This window comes from Fusarium solani (genome assembly GCF_023522795.1).
Source record: "Fusarium solani strain SB1 chromosome Unknown bctg00000012, whole genome shotgun sequence".
NCBI classification, from domain to species: domain Eukaryota; kingdom Fungi; phylum Ascomycota; class Sordariomycetes; order Hypocreales; family Nectriaceae; genus Fusarium; species Fusarium solani.
Genome location: NW_027072146.1, coordinates 1,518,381 through 1,544,981, shown reverse-complemented (window position 1 = coordinate 1,544,981; position 26,601 = coordinate 1,518,381). Strand labels below are relative to the sequence as shown.

Below are 26,601 nucleotides of genomic sequence, written 5' to 3'. Positions count from 1 at the left end.
CAGAGCAGCACTCGTGGTGGATCAGATCTCCTGACATTGATGGTCGCAGGGTTGATGAAACGCGCCAAGTTTCGACCAGCGACTGTTTCGACTGTGATGGATAAACCCACCAATCAGGGTTCGGGATCAGATCTATCAAGGGCTGACATGTTTTCTTTAAAGGGTGAAGGGTTGAGCAACGCGTAAGTCAGTGAGTGCGCGTCCAATTTCCAACTGGCGCCCATGTCAACTTCTCATTCACGGACACGGAGCTCAAGATTTATCTGTAGGCCACGAGGGTAAGAAACCTGGGTTGAGCTTGGGACTATTTTACCGTAAAGCCAACATTAAGGCCATAGAATGTCTCTAACTGCTAACAAGTACTTATTCCGTGGGCACCTCAGCTTGTGCTGCCAGACGGGCAATATACCTAAAGCGAGGGCCCTCCCAATCCACCAAGCCTGAGTGAGCCGTGACTCTGTTATCCCACACGACAACAGATCGAGGGCTCCATTTAACGCGACACTGAAGATCTTGACTGAAGGCGATATGGTGGTAGAGAAAGTTGAGTAGGGCATCACTCTCTTCCTTCTTGTAGCCCACAATCGAGCGGGCAAACTGAGGCTGGATGTAAAGCGCCTTCTCACCCGTCGCCGGATGTGTTCGAACCAGAGGGTGCACAGAAGTGATTGGGTCCCTCCTCAATTGTCCACCATTCTTGAGCGCAGTTTGAGCCTGCTCATGCGCGGAATGCACGACCTTGAGCCCCTCCAATCGCTGTCGGAATGCAGGAGATAGTCGCTCAAACGCCTTGACCTGGTTGACGAACAGAGTGTCTCCTCCAGCCTCGGGCACGTCAATGGCGAATAAGAATGTTGTTCCCGGAGGCTGTAACTCGTAGCTCACATCGCTGTGCCACGAGACTGATGTAGTCCTAGTCTCAAGAAACTTGTCATGGCCTACATCATCGAGACCGCGGTGGACCATGTGCAGTTGAGGAAACCCGGGAACGGCACCACTGTAAGCGAGAAGGTGAGCTTTGAAATGCCAAGCCATGAAAGTGATGTGGTATGGAGGCGTGGAATGGCTCAAGAGTAATTACCTGACAGGATGGACATGTAGCTTGCCGAAATAGCTGGCAAAGTCAACAGCTTGCTGAATCGGGATAGTGTTGAAATCCTGATCGTGGAAGACGACGACCTTTGCTATGTCAGCTTGGTGTTACCTCGGCCTTCTCTCGCGGTGATATACTTTTTTCTGTGCTACTAGGAGTGCGAGTTCGTCCTTTGCCTTGTTATCCAGCTGAGAGAGCTGAATACCAGTGACCTCAGCACCGATCGACTTGGTGATGTCGGAAATCTTGACGCCCTCTTTTAGGAGGGAACCAAATTTGGGATCCGCATCTTTGCCATGCTCATAGTGCTCAAAGAGCTCGAGAGGGGGCATTCTGTGGCCGCAAGTGATTAGTTTCGCTCTCACATGTAGCACAGTAGACGGAGGCTGCATCCATACTTTTGTCCCTTCTCATTGCCCCAGTAGGGGAGACCGTATCTGTTAAAGTCGTAGCGTTAGGTTCAAAGTTGTCATACTGCAAGCATCCAAACATGTTTTACACGTACAACTCGAGAGGCGAGGGCGAAGTCTGGTCGTGCAGCAGAGGCTTCACAGCGCCGCCCTGCGAGGACTCCTCGGTATTTGTGATGGACGGCATTGTTCACTCACTTGGTTTAATGATGCTCTCGAAAGGCGACCTCTTATTTTGTTGTCGGCCGTGATCTTGCATTATGTATGTACGAATCCCCGTAACCGGAGACTTCAAGCAGATGTCTCCCAAACTCTTGAGCCGAATATGATGTCGCAATCCCATGAGTTTCGGATAAGTCGCCATATCGACCAAGGAGCTCGTGACAGGACTTGCAAATCCATCGATCCTTCGTCACGACTCCTACGAGATGCTTATGTCCGAGATGCAATCCAAGTGTGGAGGAGATAAGCTAACACGGAACCGAATACCATCCCTCCCACTACTCAATACCTGTATAGGACCCTCATCGGCATTACTCCGCGATGCTGATCGAACACGGCTAAGCTAGGTCCATGTGATCCACATCGGCTCTGCTCCGCGACGCAGACGCTCCAATGCGCGTATCTGCCTAGCAACAAATCACGCAATCATAGTCCAATGGGACCCTGTTCAGCATGGCCAAGGCAGATGCCTTGCTTGGTATCCACATCGGCCTCACTCCGCGATGCAAGAGACCAGTACGTTACTTGCCATAAAGGCGTTGCCAGAGTCGGCGTTTGAATGAGTTCCATCTGTCGATGGCGTCACCTTTCACAATCTGTGTCCCCCTACCCCTGTCCCTGAACATTCTACAATGGCACCTCCCACCGTTCCATCTCTCAAGAGTCTGCTTGGCCGCCACCGGCTGCTCGCCCCGACTGCAGGAGTGTTTGTAAGTCCAATATGTCTGGGGACCATGAATTTCGGGAGTGTCATGAACGATTCCCTGGGCGAGTGTACCAAAGAGACGGCGTTTGAGATTCTCGACTACTTTCACGAGCAGGGAGGCAACTTCCTTGACACGTAAGTGGGATTTCCGTGCCTGGCATCCTAATACCAAATATTGATCTTGTTAGAGCCTCGAGCTACCAGGGAGAAGAGTCGGAGAAATGGTTGGGCGAATGGCTGTCCAAGACCGGGCGGCGCGACGAGTTCGTCCTGGCGACAAAGTACACGGGCAACTTCAAGTCTAGATCCGAATCATACCGACAACAATCCAACTTTGGCGGAAATGGCACGAAAAGCTTGCACTTATCCGTGGAAGCGAGTCTCAAGAAACTCCAGACCACGTATATCGACCTCCTGTACCTTCACTTCTGGGACATGACGGCAGACATACCCGAGATCATGCAGTCTCTCAATCACCTGGTTTCTTCCGGCAAGGTCCTGTACCTAGGCATTTCGGATACGCCAGCTTGGATCGTGGTTAAGTGCAACGAATACGCGAGACAACATGGACTTAGACAGTTCTCAGTATACCAGGGCCGATGGTCTGCGGCTGATCGGGATTTTGAGCGAGACATAATCCCCATGTGTCGAGCTGAAGGAATGGGCTTGGCGCCGTGGGGCACGCTTGGCCGTGGCCTGTTCAAGCCCAAGGACCAGATCAAAGTTGGTGGTCGGAACATGCCCTCGATGAATAACGGCCGCGAAAGTCTTGTCTCGGAGAAGCTGGAGCAGATTGCCGATGCTAAGGGGGTCCCGATCACCTCGGTTGCTCTAGCATACGTGTTACACAAAACGCCATATGTCTTTCCCATATTAGGTGGCCGGAAGCTCGATCACATCCGAGGCAACATCGAAGCTCTGGGTCTGCGTTTGACAAGCCAGGAGATTGAGGATATTGAAACCGCTTACCCATTTGATGTCGGCTTTCCGCATAACTTTCTGAGCGGAAACACAAATCGTGGGCCGAGGGGACCTGGAGATGTTCGCACTGCCAATGTGCGAGGACTGTTTGACTATGTCGAAGACATCCATCCTATTTTGCCTCCACTTGAAGACTGAGTGGCATTTTTACATAGTTGTGGGACCATCTTCAGATAGTTGACAATGGTTTCTATTTCATGATTTGCGATTTGATGTCTTCTGATCCTGTTGCCCTCAACAAAGAGCCTCCATTAGCAAAGTAGTACATGAATGTCACACTTGTGCCTAAAATTGAGGCTTTCCGTGGGTTTTGGCAATCATAAAAGAACTTTGCAAACAAATTATGTGAGAAAATAGACCTTGAAACTACGCAAAAGCCTGTGGATGGGTCGGAGTTGAAGATGCTCCTAGCTCCTCGGTGCGCAGTTGGACACGGTGGTAATGAATAGAGTTAGCTTATGATTTGCTCTGGCAGCTATTATAGAAGGTTAAAGGGCATACTCTCGCTATTTTACCCATACGTCACGGTTGTCGGTGCCATGTTTCACGGGCAACGATGCAGGGAACCTTGTTCCGGCCATTGATCGTGATTGCTATCAGCTCGAGCTACCAACGAGTCTAACGACCTATGGCCAGCTATGCCAACTCTCGTGTATTTCACGGAGATCAATCCCAGCTGGGTCCCTCTTCAGATACGACGTAATGTCGAAGTTGGGATCCGCCTCTCTGAGCGTCCGACCATTTCCAAAAAAGGCAAACCTGTTTCCACTGTCCGAGACATACTCGTACTCAAAGTCCTCCCAGCGGGGGTTCCGACGGATAAAGCTCAGATGCGAGGCACTGCCGGGCCAGGCGCCGTGTATCCTCGCACCGGGACGTCCACCGTTCGCCCAGGAGCTGCAGTTGCCAGTCATGACGGTTGTGGGGAAGTATGCATCGGCGTAGGATATGAAATCATCTACAGCCTTGGCGGATGGCGTGATGGTCTTGATGCCTTCACTGGATACCTTGCGGAGGACCTTGGCATAGTAGGTGATTTGGTTCTCAATGCTGTGGATAAAGGTACCGGCGATGCCGTTGGTGTGGACAGTTCCGATGAAGAGCAAGTTGGGGAACCCAGCACTCGCCATTCCGAGATACGTCTTTGGATATCCAATCTCGCCCTCTGGTTTCCATGCTGTCTTGAGATCCACGCCGCGGGCACGAATGGAGAAGGGAGGGGCAAAGTCGATGTTGTGGCCGGTCGCACAGAAGATGGCATCCACCTCACGATGAACACCGTCCACCGTCTCAATACCGGTGGCAGTAAATCGGGAGATGGGGGTTTGAATGTACTCCAAGTTGTCCTCAGTGAGCGCTTCCAGGTATCCCGGCCCAGGTGTCAATCTCCTGCAGTGAGGCGAGAAGTCAGGTATCATCTTCTCGGCCAAGCCAGGCTTCTTCTCCAACCGTCGGTGCATGATGTCGATGAACCTCTGTCGATAATCGGCGTTCTCCTTGGTACCGGCCTTCATGGCGTTGGCGCCTCTCCAATACCGGTCCTCTGCATCCTTGCGGAACTGGAGGTAGGTGTCTGGGTTGTCAAAGGACTTGATCTGTTCTTCGGGGATGTATTCTGGTCCGAACTGGCGTTCGCGGCCGCCCCATCCCGCGGCGATCCATGTCTTGTTGCGTGCATAGTGATCGATGTGCTTGGCGACTTTTTGAAGTTCAGGGACCAGCTGTATTCCACTGGCCCCGTTGCCAATGACAGCTACAGTCTTTCCGGTGGGATCATAGGTCGGATCCCAGTTGGAACTGTGTCGAAGATGGCCCCTGTAATCCTTGATGCCAGGATAATCGGGCAACTTCCACTCATTGAAGCGACCAATTGCGGTGATGACAAAGTCAAAGTTTTCAACCGATGTGTGCTTCGAATCGACATCCTGCAAAGTGAGAGCCCATGTCGACTGCGCGTCATCCCATTGCGCAGTCTCGACATAGGTGCCCATGCGCAGGAACCGGGCAATGTCGTACTTTTTGGCCAAGTTCTTCCAGTACTCCAGAATCTCTGCTCCCTCGGCGAACTGCTCGGACCATTGCAGATTGGGGGAGAAGGTAGTCTGGTAGACATGCGATGGAATGTCGCATCGGACACCTGGGTAAATATTATCAAGCCAGGTTCCGCCCTGTCGATGACAATGTCAGTACTTCTCACCCACGTCGAGAAAGAAGTGACAGAATAGAGTAGTTTACTTACCACCTCTTTACTCTTCTCAAAGATGGTCAGCTGTATGTTGGGGACCTTTAAAGGGAGTAAAATCCCAGAGAGGATGCCGGAAAGCCCAGCGCCAATCACAGCTACACGAAGGGGACGAAAGTCGTCAATATAACGGTCCTCGAGCATGAGATCTGATACCGGATAGGAAGCCACTGTCTCTAGGCGTGACGGCTGTTTCTTCTGGTCCTCAGTGCTGTGGCTGCCGAGGGCATCTGCACCGTTGGTCACAGTGCCGTTCGCCACGGCGGGTTGAACGTGAAGTTCCTCAAGCTTAGGTGGCAGGCTCTCACCGTTGACTGAAGTTCCAGGTGTAGGAGAGTTGTCCTCAGGCTGAGCATCTGGGATGAAGGCCATGGTGTGTGATGACGACGGGGATGGATGTTCCAAGGGTGGCCTTCCGACAGGGCTTGCGCTAATCAACAGCATAGTTAAGAGGAAAATTCATGGTTTTGATATCTCTCTGGATGGTCTGAAAACTCCAACTAAGCTATCGTGGCTCGGCTGGATGACGCGATGCTCGCATCGACGGCGGATGACGCCCGTTGAGGACCGGCGAACGGGTTCCAGCCGGCCCCACACCCCGGAGGCCGGCCTTTTCGGTTAGGTCATGCTGGTTAAAATGGATCTTGTCCCCACGCTAGCAACCCTGTTCACCCCTGTCTGGCCATCGGCGAGCTCCCCGACAGCCACCAATCCTTCCAATTAGTCTAGCTCCAGCCCGTCAAACACGGAGATTTGCCGGACTTGCTGTATCTTGCCTCTCGACGTGGCCAGGTGCCTTCATCACCTCGGCTGCCCTGTAACTAGGCACGAAGCATCGGGCTTGCGTGCACTTCTAATCGAAGCACGTCTTCTGGCACCCGAATATGACTGCCAATGCGTCAGAACCTTCTACAGTGGCGGACTTACGTGAATTTCCAATGTGAGCACGCCTTCTGGCCCATGCTGTGGATAGACAGCTTCAGATATGTCTAGATACGGTGGAGGGATAGTTCTATATGTGACTCGTAAGGGCCGCCTTCAAGGGTGAAAAAAGAAAAGAAAAAGCACAAAACTCGACCAGCCATCGTTAAACATCACGCATTTCTGTCAAGTCCACGCCTTCACCATGGCTATCAGGTGGTTCGCAGCCACAGATTCACCCAAAGAGAGGAAGCTGATTGTCAAACTCGATCTTCTCATCGTACCTTATGTCTTCCTTGCGTATTGGGTCAAGTACATTGACCAGTCCAACATCAGTATGACTACCCACTGACAACAACTCTCACAAGTCAATCATTCTAACTGAGCAACAGATAATGCGTACGTTTCGGGCATGAAGGAAGATCTCAATCTCAACGGCAATGAACTCGTCCAGTTTCAGACCATGTACACGGTTGGAGCCGTTGTTGGCCAACTTCCTTTCATGTTTCTACTCACCCACGTTCCGCTCCAATGGTTGATCCCGGCCGTCGACGTCCTCTGGGGTCTCTTCACCCTTCTTCAATTTCGCGCGACGAGCGCTGGAGAAGTCATGGGGTACCGGTTTCTCGTTGGCTTCTTCGAGGCCGCGTTCTATCCATCGATCCAGTTTATGTTTGGATGCTGGTACCGAAAGGATGAGATCTCTCGTCGTGCTGGCATCTTCTACAACGGCACCACCTTAGGTGTTCTGACTGCCGGTTTGATCCAGGCTGGAACATCGAGAGGTCTCCACGATCTGCATGGATTGGCTGGCTGGCGGTGGATGTACATCATCTGCGCCGTCATCACCATCCCGATCGGCATTCTTGGTGTCTTTGTTATCCCGGGCACCCCAGCTATGCCAAACCGGATAGTTCTGAGCCAAGCCGACATCGATCTCTCAACCTCGCGACTAGAGGCTGCTGGGCACACAACATCTGAGAAGTTCCAGTGGAAATCAGTGGGACAGGTCGTCAGAAACCCAATCTTCTGGGCACTCCTGGTCATCTTGACCTTGTTCTGGAACTCAGGAGGAGCGCAAGCTAGCGGAGCCTATCTCTTGTGGCTCAGAAGCCTTGACCGATACTCAATTCCCAGGATCAATGAGCTGGGAACGTTACAGCCAGTCTGTGGCATCTTCTTTGTCCTGGCAACTGCGTTTGCCTCTGATTTACTGGTTGGACCTGTTTGGGCCCTGACAGGTGGCCATATCTTCAACATCGTCGGTCTAGCCATCCTGGTTGTCTGGGATGTCCCGGAAGGAGCCAAATGGTTCGCCTTCATGACCAACTTCGCTGCCGCGTCAACTTCCACCGTCGTCTTTAGTTGGGTCAACCATGTTATGAGACATTCTCCGGCTCAGCGGTCCATCACACTCATCATCGGAGCTGCTTGGGCACAATCATCCACGGCCTGGGTCGGACTCCTCACTTACCCTACTGTGGAAGCTCCAAGGTACACCAAAGGCTTTTCCTTTGGCATCGGCATGTCGGTCGCCCTGATTCTCCTTTCGCACCCGCTCAGTTGGTGGATGGATTCACGGGAGTAAGTCTGCCCACCATGGCCCGTTGGTTGGGCCTTTTATAGACGTCTGATGCTAATATGGATGCAGAAAACGCGGAATCGATAGAGGAAGCACTATAGAGTCTCTGGATCAGCCAAACGATGACTCTAGTGGCCCGGATGATACCATTCGCGCAGTTACAGTTCAGAAGACCTAATCACCCGACAACAGATAGGCTCATGATGCACGGGGCTGGGGTTTCCTGCAGCTGGCCGCAATCGTGCTCTCGGGCATTTGTGTGAGCGATAAAGGGGTGTGTTAGTCAGAAGTATGTAAGGAAGCAAGGTGTCCGATTTAGATTAGATAGATGAATAGCTTCATGTTGGCTTGGCGGAAACGCCGTGCTCTTCGATACCTTGACAGTAGGCAGCTTCTTCAGCGAGGGTAGATCGCAAGGTAGCGTCAGAATCGTTGACCGATTGCGAGCTTAAGGATTGTGTTTTCACGCTGTCAAGTATTGGTCGTTTTGTTTTTTTGTCTTATGGCCGATGTCTCTTTTGGAAAAGTCATCATCAACAATAATAAAGAGTGTGAGCCAGCCCAAATGATGAAGAACCCCATACATAGCAGAGAGGTGTCTCCTGACGTTATCAAATCCAAAATGTCCCTACATCGCCAGGGCTTGGTCCATCAGGTTCATAAGACCTGCTCCTCCACCGCGTTTTGAAGCCCAATACGGCTGCAGAGTCTCTATCCCTTTCATGACACAAGATCTCCAATCCGGCGGGATCTGAACCTCTAGTGCGCCGGCCAGCTTTCCATCCTGTTGAGCTTTCTCCGCCGCAGCGAATCGGAGGCATGATCCGGTCAAGCTGCGAAGGTTGAACCAAGTCCCCTGGTGTAGGCTCTTGCTTGTGTTGATGATCTTCAAGTATGAGAATCGTAGGTTTTGAGAAGCTAGTTTGACAACTTTGCTTAGAAGCGGTGCGTCATATCCTTGAAAGTCTTCCAGGGAAAAGTCGGTGCACAACCGTAGCAAGGGCCGGTATGTCAACTCGAGACTCGACAGATATCGCTGCCTCAACACCATAGTCATAGGGTGATCTAGTTCGGAAAGAGTCCAGTCGGTAGGCATATCGAATTGGAGCTGAGCAGGTAAGGATGAACGCCACTCGTCGATCTGCGCCTCGAATATCTCGGTGTGGCGTATCATTCGCACAACATCCGCCCGCTGGAGGTTGTCAAAGTCGTAAACATGGCATTCGAGGAGGTCATTTATGAGGTGGCGTGCAGCTATCTCTGCTAGGTAGTAGAGCCAGCTGCGCTCGCTGTCGATCAAGGGATCACCAAGCCTTGGATCGTCCAGGTCTGGAAGTGTTGGAAACGGACGAAGGACTTCGCAGTCCTGCAAAACTGAGGGAGGAAGTGACAATTCGGGGTGCAGCTCACTACATCAAGATGGATAAGTATGAATCATGGGCTCAGAGGGCACTGAACACGAACGAACATACCAGATAGATTTCCAAATCGTGAAGCATAGAGCATCTTGGACGCAGATCGGACCAAAGTGAGTTCGTTCAGGAGGCTTAGGCAACGGGCCGCTTTATACATTATCAGCAACGAACCCAATTTGTCCCGAGTCATGAATGTGCTTACTTGCGCATGACTGTACAGAACCATGCGTTTCCAGCATGGCTAAAGTACTTCCAGGCTTGGAGCGGTTGTAGGCTGAGCATGTGCCAAATCCTTTTTCCGAGTTAGTTTCCAACTGGGGGCTAACATCATTGATGCTTTCAGACCAGCGTTCTTACCCTGCCAGGCACAGACATTGCACAGCCGTTATGTCATTCCGGTCAAGGACGAGTCCCAGGCGCTTGGATGCGACGTTCCAGTACCCAACGGCCAGGCTGGGGTCGCTACGATTTCGAGACTCACCCGGCTCAACTTCGCTGGGCGCCTCAGGTGTTAGTGAAGTCTCCAATGGCTCGGTCATGGCGCCGATGGCACACACAAGCGCAACGAGGCAAGTTTCAGGTGACCAATCGAACTGGCTTTCTGCGACGCGAAGAATCAGGTCGTGCAGTGTTGGAAGATGCAATATGGGGTTAAACAGGTGCACACTATGGATATATCTCGATTCGAGGTTAGTCAGGAGCCTTATATCGGTGCTCGGCATTGAATGGTCTAGGGTGACTGGTAGATCGGCGTCGGGATAAATGTCGCTCGCCACAATATGGGATTTGAAAATGCGCCATTGGATAATGTTTTCGATCTTTTGGGTCCAGCGTAGAGATGCCGCCGCTGGCCTTAGTTGTAGATGGCTACTTGGAGTTGCCGGCTGAGGAGTTGATGTGACGACGGAGACTGGGCCAGTTGAAGGAGATACACCATCCCTGTTGCTAACAGTTACTTCGGGACTGCTAGCTAGCAGTCGCTCGGTTGGCGGTTTCAAGACGATCTCTCGTAGCTCGTTGAGGGCTTGCAAGACCTCTCGCCCAAAAACATGGCAGCTGGTTATTGCTTAGCATGATCGCAGTCCTGGGCCAATAGGCTTGGTGAAACTGCCTACCAGGAGCTGGCTTCTGCCTCGTACACACAAGGCTCGCCGATCTTCAGACAGTAGCCGCAGCTCGGCCGTTGATTGTCGCACTTTGTTTTCCGCGACCGACACTTTCGGCAGGCAACCGTGCCCCGGGTCCGGGGCGGTTGACCGGGACCTGCGGGTAGCGGCGCAGCAACAGGGCCTGCATCTCGGACCCCATCCTCGGCCCCGGCCAAACTCGAATGTTGGTAATCGTTATTCTGAATCTGTGAGTCCCCTGATGACCAGGGAAGATGGATCGCGGAGGCTGCCGGTTCGATGCGGGGGATCTTGTGGGGTCTCTGATCTTCCAGGAGCAAATATCGAGATTCTCTTGAGGCATCCATCTTCAACGGAACCTCCGCGAGACAAGACACGGGGTGGGGGATTAGGCTTTCGTCGGAGCTCCGCGACGCTGATGTGTCTTATATCGTCCCCGACCTAGGTTCTCTTCGTGGAACCTCCGCCGTTGTTGACAAGAGAACCAGCCAATCAGCTTTGTCTGATAGCGGTTGCGTCAACTTGTTCCTTGTTTTGCTCATCGACACTCGCCGAAAAAATCTAAGCTTTTGACTGGGGCTCTCGGATTTCCAGGTTGCCCCAGAAAACTGTTCTCACAGCTAAGATGGCCCCGTCTCAGCATCCATCACGCCACCGAGCCGGATCCAGATTGGCTTCTTCCGCCAAGAGGCCCAAGACGCAATGACAGGGTCTTGGAGGCGTCATTACCAGATTGGTCGCGGTTACCAACAACCAATTGAGTGAGAGATTCACAAATGGAACTCGACATAAGAGACAACGTCTGGTCTATAAAGTACATGCTGCAATGGCAAGCAATACAATCTACAACAATACTAATCAAGCGCCAACCCTGAATACCTATCTTGTTATCACGAGGCATCAGAAAGGTTGAACATGGCGACTCCGGATTCCCCGGGGGCTGAAAAGCCACCTAAGAAGCAGATTCTACTCAATGCCTTTGACATGTCAACAGTCGGTCATCTCTCGGTCGGGCATTGGAAAGTAGGTGGAATTTTGTTCAATGAAAAACGAAAATGTGCTGATACTTGCACAGAACCCGGCTGATAGATCAGCAACAAAGCGCAAGTTGACTTACTGGGTCGAGCTGGCAAAACTTCTCGAAAGGGGAGGGATCAGTGGCCTCTTCCTTGCGGACACAAACGGAGGATTTGACATCTACGGCGGAACCGTCGAGGAAAGCATCAGAAAGGCTGTCCAGTGGCCTGTAACCGACCCGTCCATAGTACGCAACGAACTCGTTTACACACTTGAGCTCAAGCGCATTTTACTGATAACTCATTTTAGCCGATTACAGCCATGGCGGCGGTGACCAAGAATCTCACATTCGGCATTACGGCGTCAACCTCTTTCGAAACTCCCTTTGTTCTGGCAAAGAGATTCTCGACCTTGGATCACATGACGGATGGACGTATTGGTTGGAATATCGTCACATCGTGGAAGAAGTCTGCATTCAACGCCATTGGCATTGATCCGATTGAGCATGACCAGCGATATGCACAGGCTGATGAGTATATGAGAACACTGTACAAGTGCGCCTTACCTCCCTTTTCGCATCCGGATGACACATGAGCTTTTCTGACATGAGGCCGTTACAGGTTATGGGAAGGTTCGTGGGCTGATGACGCGCTGCAACCCGATCCGACCACAGACACATATATCGATCCGTCTAAAGTCCGTCACATCAATCATCAGGGCAAGTATTACAAGTTATCCACGCGCCACATCGTGGATCCCTCTCCGCAGCGGACCCCGTTCCTATTCCAGGCGGGCGCGTCAGCCGAAGGAATCGACTTTGCCGCCACCCATGCAGAGGGCATCTTCGTTTCGTCACCTTCACCGGAGCTCTTACGTATTCAGATTGAGAAGAACCGCAAGATTGCAGCCGAAAAGGGACGCGACCCAAGTTCGTTAAAGTTCTACCTCTCCTTCACTCCTATCTTGGGCAAGACGGATCAAGAAGCCCAGGAGAAGTATCAGGAGCTTCGGAAGCATGCGAGCCCCGTTGGCGGCTTGGTTCTTTTCAGCGGATGGACCCGTATCGACATGTCGAAATACTCACTTGATGAGGATATCAGCAAGATAGACTCTGATGAGGGCAGGAAGCTGTCCAACATGTTCAAACCTACTGCCGAGACACCCATCTGGACCCCTCGTCTCATCGGCATAAGAGCTGCCATGAGCCAAATCTCACCGTCTGCTGTCGGGTCTCCATCATCTGTAGCGGATGTAATGGAGAACTGGATTGCTATTGCTGATGTGGATGGCTTCAATCTCGGATATGTCACGTCGCCTGGTTCCTTTGAGGATGTCGTGGACTTGCTTGTTCCAGAGCTTCGGAGGCGTGGCATCTACCCGGCAGCAGTTGAGCCTGGGTTGACGGCACGGGAGAGGGTCTATGGAAAGGGCCAAGGTCGGTTGAGGGATGACCATATCGGGAGCAAGTACAAGTATGAGGTATACCAGGAGGAGGAGCCATTTGTTGCGCATGGTGAGCCATGAGGACTAGACGGATGGGACCTGGCATCGGAACTTGATTCCCGTAGATAGGCATTGATGAACATTTGAGATCCACAACGTGGATATGACGTGCTCGAGGGGTTTATACGAGCCACGTTCTTCGACCCATAGAGCAACTATATATACTTAAGACCTTGTCCTCTCCTTTCGATTTCACCCTGGTTCATAGACTACACCGCCAACAGGTAGCCTGAGTTAGTCGACTTTTCTGCGTGAAAATCATCAGTTCACTATTTTCTCGCCTTTACTCAACCTACTGGCATCAACATTGTCATTTTTCACGAGCTATAAAACGCGCACGCAGTCCAAAAAAAAAGCGAAAATGCCGGAATCGAAAATTATTTCCGACCAAAGCACCAAGGTCACCAAGGCTACAGCCACCTTTACCGGCCAGGTGTTTTCCAATATCATGCATCTCGACAAAAGCGCCGGTATTGCCAGCGTCACATTCACGCCATGTGCTCGAACGCACTGGCATACTCACGTTGAGGGGCAAATGATCCATGTGCTCTCGGGTAGTGGATGGATTTGCGACAAGGGAGGCAAAGCGAGGCGGATCAAGGCTGGAGACACAATCTGGGCCTCTCCTGGGACGACTCATTGGCATGGGGCTGATGATGAGTCTGTTATGACGCATCTTGTCATGGTTACTGGTGAAACGAATTGGCATGAGCCCGTCACTGAGGAGGAGTACAAGATAAGGGAAATATGAGGCATCCGGGAGAATACGGTTCACATAGTGGTAACAGACAATATCACTACCTATCTCACTATCTGGTGAATGTAGTAGCAGCCCACTGCTAGCGGTCGGGGGTGAGTGAGCCCTCATGGACGTGAAGTTGTGCACACCTTCTCATGCGGTTTAAAACTATAAAATCGATGCAAACTCAGTCACATATCTCACTAAAAAATAGCCAGAAGTATCCTCTCGGTTAATGTTGCAGCCGGATTTTCAGCAAGCGGCCCGTGGCACTCCCGAAACGCGGTCCGAGTCTCGACCCTGTGGCTTTGACACGCTCAAGTGCCGCTTTATGCATATCAAGCTCAATCTGCTCTGCCGGCGCAACTAGCCGTTCAATAGCGTTGCCTAGTCAGCCTTATCGGCGAGTGAGACGGCCCCAAAAAGTCACCCACCGGAGAGGCAACCCACATTGCGGCTGAATCTAGCCGTCTGTCTTCACTCAAATCGCTTTCTGATTCGACGAGGCGGTAGTCAGCCGTTCCAGGCGGCGTAAGCGGTGTTGAGGGGACCTGCGCCACTCAGCGGCCTTGGAATGTGAGTCCAACTTGCCTAGAACCTTTTTTGAGACATATTCCCCGCTCGTATGATGCGCTGCATAATGGCATTTGAATGATTGGTCCTTTGTCTTTGAATCGCGAAAAATGTGGGTTAAAAAGTCGGGTTTTCTCCAAGTTTCGCTGACGATGAGTTGCACCTTTGTTGCAAGCCAAGATTACCCACGTCAGCCCTGTGACCGACGCACCCTTCTTGCATTCATTCGGCTTATTCTGTGTGTTTGCCATCAGCCTCCGAATGCAGTTTGCACCCACCTTTTCCCATAACCCCTCAACTTAACCATGAGTCTAGACCCCTCACATGCGGAACAGGGCATCTATTGTCTCTAGTCGGACTGAAATGTCGCCCCAATGCAACTTAACGGCGGCGTGGCTGGCTGGAACTGACCACTACCCTGTAAGCGTTGGCTCTTGGCTGCAGCATGTCTTTGAGTTGGGCGTTCAGCTGGAGTCAGCCTGCATACTATCTGTTGACCGAGCACATATGCAAGGGCCGCTACTGGCTGGTCGAGACCTGGGGTTTTCGTCATCTTTCAAGTATGGTTTAACCGTCCATAAGCCCCCTAAGATGGGGAAGATGACTTGAGAGGAGGTGCGGTTGTGAGATAGTGTATAAAAGCGGGCACCTCTCGTCCAATTGCTCCCTCCTCGAGCACATCTTCCTTAATCTCCCTTCCTTCAACTTCTCATTCACCTTCGCCTTCACCTTCATTTTCATTATGGTTCTCACTGGTGTTTCGCTTCCCCAGCTGCCGGTGACTGTGCCGGCAGCTCCTAAGCCTGATGCTATCCTCAAGCAGCCTTCCCTCGAGGAGCGAAGGAGGGATGCCAGCATTGGTGTCCAGGATGTTCCCTTTGCTGACATCGACCCCGGTGTATTCAACAGCGAGCTGGTCAAGCTCAAGATTTATGCGACGCCGGATCAAAAGAACTTGGCTCAAAAGCCAGAGTTGGGTGGAGGCAACATCGAGGAGGGCACCTACGCTGGCACGCAGGCCGCTCTCACACATGCTTACAGCCGAATTGAGCGGAGGTGAGTTTCGTACGAGTGTATCATTGAGATCTTTGCTAATTGTATAGCTACGAGTCGTATTTCGACGTATTGCAAGTCGAGCCAACTCTGCCTCGATATGTAGATCTCTCCCAGAAGAAGCAGATCTACAAGTACTCAGCCTACCCCAAGAACCCCGATGGCACAGATGCCCAGTACCCTCCCCATCTCCAAAGCATCCCATCAGCAGACCAAGTCTCTGAGCTCAAGATCTTCAATGCTCTCGGTCTCGTTGAGACTGGCTTGATGATCAAGCAGATCATTCCTGACACTTTTGCTGGTAAGACGGCTAGGTGGCTTCTCAGCTTGAAGAATGGAGATATCAGTGGTGCTCCTGACCAAGGCCCCAAGATTGAGGATTATGTTGAGTACAACAAGAAGCACCGCAAGTCTGGCACCGATATTGAGCAGGGCGCCAACATTGGCCTTCTTCCTGACTGGTTTGGCGATCGTCGCTTTGCGGAGCAGTCTTTCACCGGCACCAACCCTACAACCATCGAGAAGGTGTCCACGGACCTATTGACCGAGTTCATCGATACTGCCAAGCGCGATGGATGGGATTATTGGGCCAAAACCCTTCCCCAGATCGACCGCAAGTCTCTTTTCATGCAAGACACTCGCTACTTCCGCAAGGCATTCGGTGCCAAGCCTGATGAGGAGCTCAAGCACAAGGAGCCGGCTTCTGATGACAACTGGGCCTGCTCAGCCGTGACCCTCTTCCAGCTTCACGACGATGGCAAGCTACATCCCATTGCCATCGTCTGCGATTACAAGGTCAGCATGAAGAATTCGGTCACCATCTTCAACCAGCGCAAGTCCCCTGCGGATTCATCCGACAAGGAGAAGAACGACTGGGCTTGGAGATACGCCAAGACCTGTGCTCAAGTCTCAGACTGGATCCGCCATGAGGTCAGCGTTCACTTGACTCGTGCGCACATGATTGAAGAGTCATTGATCGTGGCTACTCACCGGACTATTCCCATGGAGCACATCGTCTTCAAGATTCTCCAGCCACACTGGTACAAGACGCTTTCACTCAACGCGGCCGCGAGAAGCACACTTGTGCCGCAGGTTATCAAGGACCTTGTTGGCGTCAATCCCGACTATCTGTACCGCTTCGTGCGCTACGAATTCGAGAATTTTAACTATGTCGAGAGCTACATCCCCAAAGACCTCTCTAATCGTGGATTCCCCAACACCGCCGAGGGTCTGGCGGACAAGAAGTACAAGAACTACGCCTACGCCAAGAACATGCTTTCCATGTGGAAGGTCATCCGCAAGTATGTCATGAGCATGCTGTTGATGTACTACGACAAGAACACGGCCGACAAGATGGTCGAGGAAGACAAGTATGTCCAGGACTGGTGCAAGGAGATCCAGACCAATGGCTGGATCAAGACCTTCCCCAACATTCAGACTCTGGATCAGCTGTGCGATGCGCTTACAATGTCTATCCACATTGCAGCTCCGTTCCATACGGCTGTTAACTATCTCCAGAACTTCTACCAGGCCTTCGTGCTCTCCAAGCCACCGGCCCTCTGCAATGCTTTGCCAAAGTCCCTTGCGGAGCTCAAGACCTACACGGAAAAGAGCCTGGTGGATGCTCTACCCATCGGCCGACAGAGGGAGTGGCTGCTGGCAGTTCAAGTTCCCTGGCTCCTTAGTTTCAAGGTGCCCAGTGATCGCAGTCTGGTCAGCTTTGCCCAGTCTCAGTGGCGAGCACAGGTTGGGAATAGCCCGGAGGCTCAGGCGGTTCGCAACATCAGCGAGATGTTTTACCTCGACTTGAAGAAGCTTGATATCGAGTTTCTTGTTACGAGCAAGGGAATGGACGAGGACAGCATTCCTTACATGGTGATGGACCCTGACAACACGGCTGTGTCCATCCTTATTTGAGCATCACCGGTGGATCAAGTTCTAAATCACTGGAAAGTTGTGTATAATATTTAGTTAATTGAATGAGTTTGGATACCCCAGTGGGGAAAACGTAACGTAACTAAAGGTTGTCTACTCGATCAACGCCCACAATCTCTTGCTGATCTGGCCTCGAGCAGGAGGTGGCCTCTCAGCGGCGAGCACCTCATCCATTCCTTCATACATGTCAATGTCTTCCGGCTTTCTAACCCATTCGTCATCCCGGTAGTACAGGCGGTGGCCAGAATAGATGAGCAAAAAGGCCGGGATACCGATGTAGGCAGTAAGAAACGTGGCCACAGACCATTCAGAGGGGAAAAACACGGTAAAGCCATTGATCAACAACAAGACGACAGAGCCTGCAGAGCCAAAGTACATGCCCCACGGTTGCAACCGGGAACGGTACGGAGACTCCAGCTTGTGATGGACGATCGCCTTGCGATACCTAACGTAAATGATACCACAACAGATCCAGCTGACGTAACCGGACGTGTTTGTGATGTTGATCAACCAGTTGAAGACAGTGAGACTGCTACTGGAAAGAGACAGATAGGCTAGACCACCAAGGCAGGCCGTGATAGCGACCGAAAAGTAGGGAAGACCGTAACTGTTGCATCTTTTGAAGATTGCAGGGGCGTTGCCAGCCTTGGCCAGGGAGTAGAGATTCCGAGACGCAGAGTAGAGAAACGCATTTCCGGCAGTGATAGCCGAAAGAAGAATCATGGCATTGACGATACTGTCCAGAACAGGGATCCCGGCGTTGCGGATGGCAATGACAAAAGGGGAGCTTGCTGTTCCAGACGAAGAAAGCGCGGGGTCGTTGGACATGCAGACAACGCCGATTCCCAAGACACTGGGCATGAAGAGAATGATAAGACGCCAGACGTAGCGTCGGGCTGCACGGGGCAAGTTGTAACGCGGTGACTGCATCTCGCCCGCAGTAACGATGAGTTGCTCCGGCGCTAGGACGAAGGCGAACGAAGCAAGTACAAAGGACTGAAGAAGAGCGACAAGACGTCCTGCATCTCCTTTCACAATATGGGTATTGACAGGTCCAGGGTTCTTCCAGTATCGAAAGTAGAGCGGGTCGTGGTTCGGTCCTCCTCCAAAGAATAGAACGATGGAGAGGAAGATCAAGCCAAGGATAAGTATGATCTTCATCCCAGCGCTCCAGAACTCGCATTCGCCAAACACCCGTACGGGAAAGAAGTTTAGAAGGACGATGACGGCGTAGATGACGGTGATCCAAACCGCGGGACTGACAGCAGGGCCCCAGAAGTCGATGAGTAGGGTCGAAGCGACGAACTCGTACGGGATCAAGATGCCTAGGGAGTACCAGTATAGATATCCCATGGCGAACCCCATGCTTCGAGACACGTACTTATGACCGTAGTATGCCATGGTACCGCCGGGCACAGGGAGGTATGTCGCGACTTCGGCGATGCCAGTGACGATGCAGTACACCAGCACGGACAAGACGCCGTAAGAGATGAGCAGGAAGAGAGGCCCTCCCACACGGAGAACTTGGGCAGTTCCTAGGAACAGAGAAGTACCAATGGCACCTCCAATTGCAATCATCTGAGAATGTCGGGGCTTGAAGCCTCGATGTGTTTCTTCGTTCGTGTCGGGGGACGTGGTGCCATTGTGTAGGCTTTGGGTTTCGCCGATTTGGGTTTCGAGTTTTCCAGAATCATCGGTTCTGGCTTTCGAAGCGCCAAAGTCAGGATCTGGGAGGATTTCTTGTTTCATTGTGATGGTTATGCAATGATGACTTTGATGGTAATGGAGGTTGATGAGAAGCGTGATGCGAGGGCAGAACTAACCTGTGGGAAGGTGAAGCCTCTTATACTTCACATCCTCTCTTATTACTAGAGGCCTTGGGCACCTATCTCACCAAGTTAAAATCTATACCCTCACGGCAACGCCACCAGCACCGCTGCTCACCTACCCTTGCCCTTCCCCGGACAAACCTGATAACGAACATGATCCGGCCGGACGTGGATTTGAGCCGGGGTTTGTGAATGCGGGGTAAGTGGAGAGACTAAAGAGATACCAGTCATCGATTCATGAAAGCAACTTTCACACTGATTGACTTGGGTTGTTGTGGTGGCCGCTAGCGGCGCCAACGGCGGTGTTTATATTGTGGACAAGATCTCGACCCCGATCATCTCGGAGGTGGTTCGGAGTCTGTTTTTCAAGCACCACATTTTCTTCGATAACTTTAAAGCCAGCCTGGGGTATCCAAGCAGACCTCAGCTCATCTTCAAACGCAATCATCACTCCCCTGGTGTGACAATCCCTGACAGACATCACCCATCATGGCTCACCCCTTCGTATCCGACTCGCACATTCTTCATCGTGCCATGTCGCACCGCCTAGAGAAGGTGATTTCAGCTTCTGGCGTCTCCCTCTTCCTCGAAGATGGTCGCGAGATCCTGGATGCATCAGCCGGGCCTTCCGTCTCTTGCCTCGGGTTCGGCAGACCTGAGATTGCGGAAGCTGTGAGCAACCAGATCAACCAGCTCTCTTATCTCTACTCGGGAGCACGGTTCACCTGTGATGCCACAGAAGAACTCGCCTCGCTTCTTCTACAGGGACAGCCTGGGGGGCTTTCCAAGGCTATCTTTGTCAACTCTGGCAGCGAGGCTACTGATGCTGCCATCAAGCTGGCAACGCAGTACTGGCACGAAAGGGGTATGCCCCAGAAGCGCCACTTTATTGCGCGAAAGCAGAGCTACCACGGAAACACGATAGGTGCGCTCTGTGTCTCTGGCCATGACTCGCGTCGAGCCATGTATCGCGACTGGTTGTCGTCCAACGTCAGCTTCGTGGATCCTTGTTTTCCTTATCGCCTCAAGAAGAACCAAGAGACCAACCAAGAATATGTCAAGCGCCTGACAGACCAGCTAGAGGCTGAGATTCTTCGAGTCGGCCCTGAGAACGTCGCTGCGTTCGTGGCCGAGACAATTAGCGGGACAACTTTGGGTTGTCTCCCCGCCGCGCCAGGGTACTTCAAGGCAGTTCGAGAGATCTGCGACAAGTACGATGTTCTTCTCATCTTGGACGAGGTTAGTCACCGAGCTCCCTCCAAGAGACTCTAGCTGACCCCTGCAGATCATGTGTGGAATGGGCAAGACTGGCACCATGCACGCCTGGGAACAGGAAAACATCTCGGGCCCTGACATTCAGACTATCGGCAAGGCTTTGGGTGGAGGGTACATCCCCCTGTCCGGGGTACTACTCCGCAGCAAGATCTTTGATGCCCTTGCTGATGGATCAGGGCTTTTGGCCCACGGCCACACGTTCCAGGTATGTTTAGCACGAATGAAAATACCAGGAGAGTCATTAAGCTAATTATTCACTTTTTCTAGGCGCATCCGGTAGCTTGCGCCGCAGCGCTCGAGGTTCAGCGCATCATTCGCGATGAAGACCTCCTCGGCAACGTGGCACGGATGGGCCAAGTTCTTGAACGACTCCTGAAGGAGAAGATTGGTCCACTGGAGTATGTAGGCGACATCCGGGGCCGAGGTCTCTTCTGGGCGGTCGAGTTTGTGCAGGACCGAGCTGCCAAGACCCCCTTTCCCCGGGCCTGAGACTTTGCCACCAGATTGTGGACAAGGCGCTTGACATGGGCTTGAACATTCTGGGGAACCTTGGTACAACAGGTGAGGTTCATGTTGACCATGTTATCATGGCTCCGCCGTATGTGGTGACAGAGTCCGAGCTTAGGCGCATGGTTGGGATTCTAAGGGAGGCGATTGAGGCTGTTACTCGTCAAGTTTGCCACACTGAGTCCGCGAGACTGTGATGCATTCTCGAATCCCCTAAGATAGCTAAATCGTTGCTGGTGAAGAAAATTCTCATCATCCTGACCAAGTCTTTGTCCTTTGTCATCTCGTGTCCCTGGTCATACCCTTTTGGAAGCGCTGGACGTAAACCAAGGTGGCGTATCATGTCGAGCATGGTGACTTTTGCAATCAACGGCTTCACGGGTGGTGACGCTGAGTTCAACCTTGATTGGTCTGAACCAGGCTCTAGCTCGTTCCATCCATCGTTGAGGTCTCTTGGCCAGGAGGAGTCAAAGTTCTGCTATACCATCTTGGGATTGCCCCACCCCGCCGATAGCGCCGTGCATGAAGGGTTTCCCGTGACTCGAGACTTCATCTCATCCTTGCTAACCTCCTTCGATCGACTCTGTTTTTTTATCCCGCCCATAGCGCCCGGATGAAAGCACCCTGCAGTCGTGCAGAGGCCTCAATCGATCAATGGAGAACCTAGGAACCGCCCCTCTCGCAGGGTCATCGAGGAGAGCAGGCTATACCCGGCAGAGGCGCGGATGCCTGACTTGCCGTCAAAGGTATGTGGATGCCATGATTGGTTCTCTTACCCGGCATCGCTATCATCACAGAGCTCTTCTGACGCTGATGTACCACAGAAAGAAGAAATGTGACCAAATCTACCCTGTTTGCAGCCACTGCTCGCGGCTCAACCTTGTCTGCAAGCGTGAACCGCCTCGCCCCCTGAAGTCGTCATTGTCTGCGCCATCGGACATGGCGACCAGAACCGACTCCGCCATGACAACTCCAAGGATAGATCAGCAACTCCGGGGCATAACACACTTGTGTCAGCCTTTGGGCCTGCCGCTCTCGGAGTCGGGCGATGCAGAGGCTGAGGACCTGATTGGAAGTAGACGAGCCATGTTACGATACTACACGGCAACGTTTGCATTCTTACTCACTACCAATCTGGAGAACAACTGCTTCCTATCTGGCATGTTCCCTCCAAGTCGCATTGGCCTTGCAACTAGCTAACTTATCCACAAAGTCATTCTTCCTATGGCGTTTGAATGCCCACCTCTCATGTATGCGGTGTCAGCATGGGCCTCATCCCATCTGGCCTTGCGTGATGACAAGTTCAAGCCCTTGTCTCTACGCCATCGCGGATATGCTCTAGCACGTCTCCAAGAGTCGGTTCAACAGAGCCAACTTTCAACAGAAATGTGTCTCGCAGTCACAATGGTACTCTGCTCGATGGAGTCGATATCCGAAGCTACCGACAGCTGGTACCCCCATCTCACGGGCGCAGCTGCAGCTCTAACCGAGGGGCCAAACTCGGTGTGTGACCCCAAGCAGGCCGTGCAGGTCACGTTTGAGGGGAGATGGCTACTCCGCAATTTTGCGTACCACGATGTCATGATGAGTGTCTCGATGGATCGCCCACCCTTCATCAAGGGCTTCTATTGGGCGACAGCAGATGAGTCTCTACCGGATCCGTACTTTGGATTTGCGTCACGCCTGCTGTTTCTAGTGTCTGAGACCAGCGTTCTGAATGCTGACTTTGCAGATGCGAATGCCCTTTTGCAAACTGGCCAAACCATCACCCACGGTGATCGGTCAACCCGGGCTCGCAATATTGAGGATGAGCTTCAACGCTGGGTGTGTCCTTCGAACGAGCGCGGCTCACCACTAGCACTACTGGGCGAGGCTTACCGTAACGCCGCACTCATTCATCTATACCGAACCCTCAGACGCCACGTAAGCGGCTATACTGCTGTACTACAGGCCAAGATAAAAGCATGTGTTGAAGCCATCGTCAAGCTCAGCCGGGAAGTCTCGGAAGGATGCCTGGTGGAGTGCACACTACTGTTTCCCCTCTTCATGGCTGGAGGAGAAGCCCACGAGATGTCCGAGATTGAGGCCATTCGGGAAAAACTCGGTGACATGATTAGGTGGCGAAAATTCCGCAATGTTGAGGCGTGTCTTGAGATACTCGATGAAGTTTGGCGTCGGAGGGCGGATGGTTCGCGGAGGAGTGACCAGGGCCATGTAGATTGGATAGACATTGTCAAACACAGAGGGTGGAACCTGTCAATATCGTAATATGAATCCCATGGTTGTTATTGGTCAATTCAAGAAGCTATTCGTAGTTCATCGGGTCTAAGACTTGCCCCATCCGGGCCCTCCCCCGACCTCGGGCCGCTGTTGGCGCCCAGTTACCCCATGATTGTTGAATGACTCGATCCGCGGGTTACAACGAAAAAAAAAGCCGTTAGAACATTATCATAAGCAATGGGAAGAATTTTCTCAAGTCTGATCTTATAAACCATGAGTTGAACTCGTTGGAACTGCTGCCATGAAGAAGCTGCAACACCTCTCACGTCCACCCCTTTAAACCACACGCTCTCTCCAAATCTTAGCACCAATTCACCATGGTAAACGAAAACACCTCCAAGCCGGAGGAGCTTAAAGAGCGCGCCGACCAGGCCGCCATCCCTTATCGTGGACCCCGTCTACCCGCTGTGCCTGACGACCTCGTCGTCCCTGGCATTTTCGACATTGAATGCGACGAACGTCTTTGGGTTCCCCAAGCTCCAGACGTCTGGTTCCGGCCACTTCTATTCAGCGTCTCGGGCGGCTACTTTGTCAACATCCTTCGTGTAAGACGATCCGGCATCCTATCCCGCCACCGCCACGCGGGTGCCGTACACGCCACCGTTCTCAAGGGCCGCTGGCACTATCTCGAGCATCCTTGGTGGGCTACGGAGGGTGGCTACGCGTACGAGCCTCCTGGAGATATCCATACGCTTGAAGTGCCGGAAGATGTGAAGGAGATGGTGACCTTATTCCATGTTACGGGAGCTTACATCTATGTGGACCCTGATGGCAACCCTGTGGGAGTGGAGGATGTATTCAGCAAGTTGGATAAGGCGAGGAAGCACTATGAAGCTGTTGGACTCGGGGCGAGCTTTGCGGACCAGTTTGTGAGATAAGAAGCTGTAATTAAAGAAGTCAACACAATAAATTGCACTTGTTTTGACACGACATAGCGCAGTACTTGCAAATGTGCCTTGAGTTCAAGCTTCTGAGAGAATCACCTGCTATCCAACCGCCTTTTCTAACACGTCCCTCCATCGGATCCAGGAACACCACCACTGTTTGCGGCCGAATACCCCTTCATCCTTCCTTGTTCGAAGTTGTTCCAAACTTCGAAATGTCTTGACATCCCTCTGTTTCTCGATATCCGAATGAGAAAACCAGATTCCATGCAATCCATAAGGCACACGTTGAGGGAGCGTAATTTTTGCAACCACATTGCGCATACTCTCGGCATTCAGGATCCAGAGCTCGGACACGGCTGATTGAGGGCATTCGCCAGACATGGTCAACTGAGACTTGTCGAAAACATAGAAGAGGAGGTATCCATCATCTTCCTCGTCAGATGATGATCTGGGGATAAATCGTGGCTCATGGGCAAAGTGATTTCTGGGAAGACGAAAGCATTGGATGGAGCCCTCCTTGTCGTCCTCGTCGAGGATTTCGCCGACTGTTCGCTCATCTACACATCCTGTGACGGGCGTGATATTCATGTCCTTTCCATTCTGAATGAGTGTCTTGGAGTCTATCTTGGCTATAACGTCAATCTTGACGGCTTTTCCAAGGGCGACACCAATGCACGATGATGATGTAGTGCAACCGTATACGTAGCGAGCTCGTTGTATTTCGCAGTCTGGACGAACAGAGGGGAACTCGAAGGGTATTGCTGACAAGGCCCACTCATGGGAAACTTGGTTCTTCTCTGTTGCGGATAGGTCAAACTCGTAATAACACAGGCGGCATTGGTCGTTGTCTTCGGATGCGTGGGCTGAAGGGTAATTAGGGGCATTCGGTGTTGAGGCAGATGATTCGAGAACTGAGCCTTTCTCATAATGACACATTGTTTTCCTCGGCGATCTGTAACGGGTTTTCCTAGTCAAGGGAGTCTTCTCGAGCTCGATATGCTTGGTGTTGCTCGAGACATTTGGAGGGGCAATATTACCAGCGCTGTAGATGAGGGTAGCTGAGGCCATTCGACATGCCAAGAGGTTAACAGACACAACTTTTCCCTCCGCGGTTGTGTCCTACGTATTGGCCGTATGAAAGATACAGCAGGCCGGGCTGGTGAACCATCGTACCTCATGTGGCTTATGTCGAGGAAAGACGCCGAACCGAGAGGGTTTTGATGGGTCGTAGGATACCACTTCCCTATTCCTCAGTACGTTTGGAGAATCTAGAGATAGAGGTAGGTCCATAATGATGGTTTGGGTATGTGAAGCCCCAAAGTCGTGCAACATCCTCGCTCCAGATACTCCGGCCACCGGCTCATTGATGAGTTTGAGTTTGGGAGTGTTGCTGTTTTTCGAGAGGCTACTTTGAATTACCGAGTAGTGAACAAAAGGAGACAGAAATGTGTTGTGATAGAGTAGCATTTCGCCCGTTCTTTTGTCCACCTTTGGATGTCCGGTCGTCCATTCCTTCAAAAAGCTCAAGGCATCGTGGCCTCCGAACTGACGGGCGTCCAACTGGGACTTGAAGTCTTCTTGCTCGCCTTCGGCCTGGATACCATTAAACCAACCCACAGTGTCCAAAGACGGAAGCTGGATGCGAATTGGCGGCCCGCTTTCGCAAGAGGCGAGGGCTCTGCCGTCATAGTAGAGTATAGACGTGTTCGCAACACTAATGCGTTTTATCGCCTGCTGTGACCCAGGAAGATGCGAAAGCAAAACCAGGAACACGGTCCGTAACACAGATAGTATAATCTGAAACAGGGTTGAGAGGGGATTGACGAGTGTTGTTATGCTTGGCATGATGGGTGATGAGACCGCCGTTGTCTTCTTGGACAGATAAAGGTCGGTCAAGATGAACTGGTTGGCGAATTCGGGTATAATGCGGCCATCGTCTAGAGATATTCTCCTAAAAGCGACACCAGATAGCATCCCATCACCATCGAACCAATGTGTATCTCTTCCAAGGTCTTCATGGCCCACTGGGTTGCCACCATTGCGAACATACTGGCCCCCTTGCAACTCTGGGGGAATATTTCCCGTGTAAACGCATGGCGTTAATGGGGTTGTTTGTTGGACAGGTGCAAAGTTTCCAGAAAGATAGCTGTCCAGGGTAAGTTTTCGTTTATCCTGATAGAGTGCTCGCACTTACGGGTGCCGTTGAGTATGTCGTCTTTTAGTTGAAGGGAGCATAGTAAGGACAACTTGACATAGGATCAGAGGGACAGTAGCAAACAATCACATAACTCTAGCCCGGTACAA

At 52.0% G+C, this 26,601-nt stretch overlaps 13 protein-coding genes across 13 annotated transcripts; 8 read left to right on the top strand and 5 right to left on the bottom strand.

Annotated features, from left to right (window-relative positions):
* Positions 1 to 363: 363 nt before the first annotated feature.
* Positions 364 to 1,690, bottom strand: MRS44_016520 (uncharacterized protein; the record flags this gene model as incomplete). Its single annotated transcript, XM_065618061.1, has 5 exons — positions 364 to 997; positions 1,082 to 1,179; positions 1,231 to 1,426; positions 1,492 to 1,530; positions 1,599 to 1,690. 5 exons carry the CDS (start codon positions 1,688 to 1,690, stop codon positions 364 to 366), a joined length of 1,059 nt encoding a protein of 352 aa, XP_065474133.1.
* A 667-nt stretch (positions 1,691 to 2,357) lies between these two features.
* Positions 2,358 to 3,550, top strand: MRS44_016519 (uncharacterized protein; the record flags this gene model as incomplete). Its single annotated transcript, XM_065618060.1, has 2 exons — positions 2,358 to 2,566; positions 2,620 to 3,550. 2 exons carry the CDS (start codon positions 2,358 to 2,360, stop codon positions 3,548 to 3,550), a joined length of 1,140 nt encoding a protein of 379 aa, XP_065474132.1.
* Positions 3,551 to 4,038: 488 nt separating this feature from the next.
* MRS44_016518 (uncharacterized protein) lies at positions 4,039 to 6,026 on the bottom strand (the record flags this gene model as incomplete). The annotated part of the gene is made up of 2 exons (XM_046271090.2): positions 4,039 to 5,580; positions 5,652 to 6,026. The coding sequence occupies 2 exons, from the start codon at positions 6,024 to 6,026 to the stop codon at positions 4,039 to 4,041; spliced, it is 1,917 nt and encodes a 638-aa protein (XP_046130900.2).
* A 754-nt stretch (positions 6,027 to 6,780) lies between these two features.
* On the top strand, positions 6,781 to 8,335 carry MRS44_016517 (uncharacterized protein; the record flags this gene model as incomplete). Its single annotated transcript, XM_046271062.2, has 3 exons — positions 6,781 to 6,910; positions 6,968 to 8,159; positions 8,227 to 8,335. 3 exons carry the CDS (start codon positions 6,781 to 6,783, stop codon positions 8,333 to 8,335), a joined length of 1,431 nt encoding a protein of 476 aa, XP_046130901.2.
* Positions 8,336 to 8,495: 160 nt separating this feature from the next.
* On the bottom strand, positions 8,496 to 11,046 carry MRS44_016516 (uncharacterized protein; the record flags this gene model as incomplete). The annotated part of the gene is made up of 6 exons (XM_046271114.2): positions 8,496 to 8,604; positions 8,790 to 9,566; positions 9,630 to 9,719; positions 9,775 to 9,864; positions 9,930 to 10,628; positions 10,688 to 11,046. 6 exons carry the CDS (start codon positions 11,044 to 11,046, stop codon positions 8,496 to 8,498), a joined length of 2,124 nt encoding a protein of 707 aa, XP_046130902.2.
* Positions 11,047 to 11,614: 568 nt separating this feature from the next.
* MRS44_016515 (uncharacterized protein) lies at positions 11,615 to 13,240 on the top strand (the record flags this gene model as incomplete). Its single annotated transcript, XM_046281349.2, has 4 exons — positions 11,615 to 11,722; positions 11,775 to 11,963; positions 12,026 to 12,270; positions 12,337 to 13,240. The coding sequence occupies 4 exons, from the start codon at positions 11,615 to 11,617 to the stop codon at positions 13,238 to 13,240; spliced, it is 1,446 nt and encodes a 481-aa protein (XP_046130903.1).
* A 340-nt stretch (positions 13,241 to 13,580) lies between these two features.
* On the top strand, positions 13,581 to 13,970 carry MRS44_016514 (uncharacterized protein; the record flags this gene model as incomplete). The annotated part of the gene is made up of 1 exon (XM_046282031.2): positions 13,581 to 13,970. One exon carries the CDS (start codon positions 13,581 to 13,583, stop codon positions 13,968 to 13,970), a length of 390 nt encoding a protein of 129 aa, XP_046130904.1.
* A 1,303-nt stretch (positions 13,971 to 15,273) lies between these two features.
* On the top strand, positions 15,274 to 17,501 carry MRS44_016513 (uncharacterized protein; the record flags this gene model as incomplete). Its single annotated transcript, XM_046272833.2, has 2 exons — positions 15,274 to 15,587; positions 15,635 to 17,501. The coding sequence occupies 2 exons, from the start codon at positions 15,274 to 15,276 to the stop codon at positions 17,499 to 17,501; spliced, it is 2,181 nt and encodes a 726-aa protein (XP_046130905.2).
* Positions 17,502 to 17,612: 111 nt separating this feature from the next.
* MRS44_016512 (uncharacterized protein) lies at positions 17,613 to 19,268 on the bottom strand (the record flags this gene model as incomplete). Its single annotated transcript, XM_046282032.2, has 1 exon — positions 17,613 to 19,268. One exon carries the CDS (start codon positions 19,266 to 19,268, stop codon positions 17,613 to 17,615), a length of 1,656 nt encoding a protein of 551 aa, XP_046130906.2.
* A 569-nt stretch (positions 19,269 to 19,837) lies between these two features.
* MRS44_016511 (uncharacterized protein) lies at positions 19,838 to 21,112 on the top strand (the record flags this gene model as incomplete). Its single annotated transcript, XM_046282033.2, has 3 exons — positions 19,838 to 20,587; positions 20,634 to 20,828; positions 20,891 to 21,112. The coding sequence occupies 3 exons, from the start codon at positions 19,838 to 19,840 to the stop codon at positions 21,110 to 21,112; spliced, it is 1,167 nt and encodes a 388-aa protein (XP_046130907.2).
* A 1,422-nt stretch (positions 21,113 to 22,534) lies between these two features.
* Positions 22,535 to 23,398, top strand: MRS44_016510 (uncharacterized protein; the record flags this gene model as incomplete). Its single annotated transcript, XM_065618059.1, has 1 exon — positions 22,535 to 23,398. The coding sequence occupies one exon, from the start codon at positions 22,535 to 22,537 to the stop codon at positions 23,396 to 23,398; it is 864 nt and encodes a 287-aa protein (XP_065474131.1).
* A 329-nt stretch (positions 23,399 to 23,727) lies between these two features.
* MRS44_016509 (uncharacterized protein) lies at positions 23,728 to 24,288 on the top strand (the record flags this gene model as incomplete). Its single annotated transcript, XM_046281350.2, has 1 exon — positions 23,728 to 24,288. One exon carries the CDS (start codon positions 23,728 to 23,730, stop codon positions 24,286 to 24,288), a length of 561 nt encoding a protein of 186 aa, XP_046130908.2.
* A 108-nt stretch (positions 24,289 to 24,396) lies between these two features.
* Positions 24,397 to 26,532, bottom strand: MRS44_016508 (uncharacterized protein; the record flags this gene model as incomplete). Its single annotated transcript, XM_065618058.1, has 3 exons — positions 24,397 to 25,416; positions 25,471 to 26,443; positions 26,492 to 26,532. The coding sequence occupies 3 exons, from the start codon at positions 26,530 to 26,532 to the stop codon at positions 24,397 to 24,399; spliced, it is 2,034 nt and encodes a 677-aa protein (XP_065474130.1).
* Between the last annotated feature and the right edge of the window lie 69 nt (positions 26,533 to 26,601).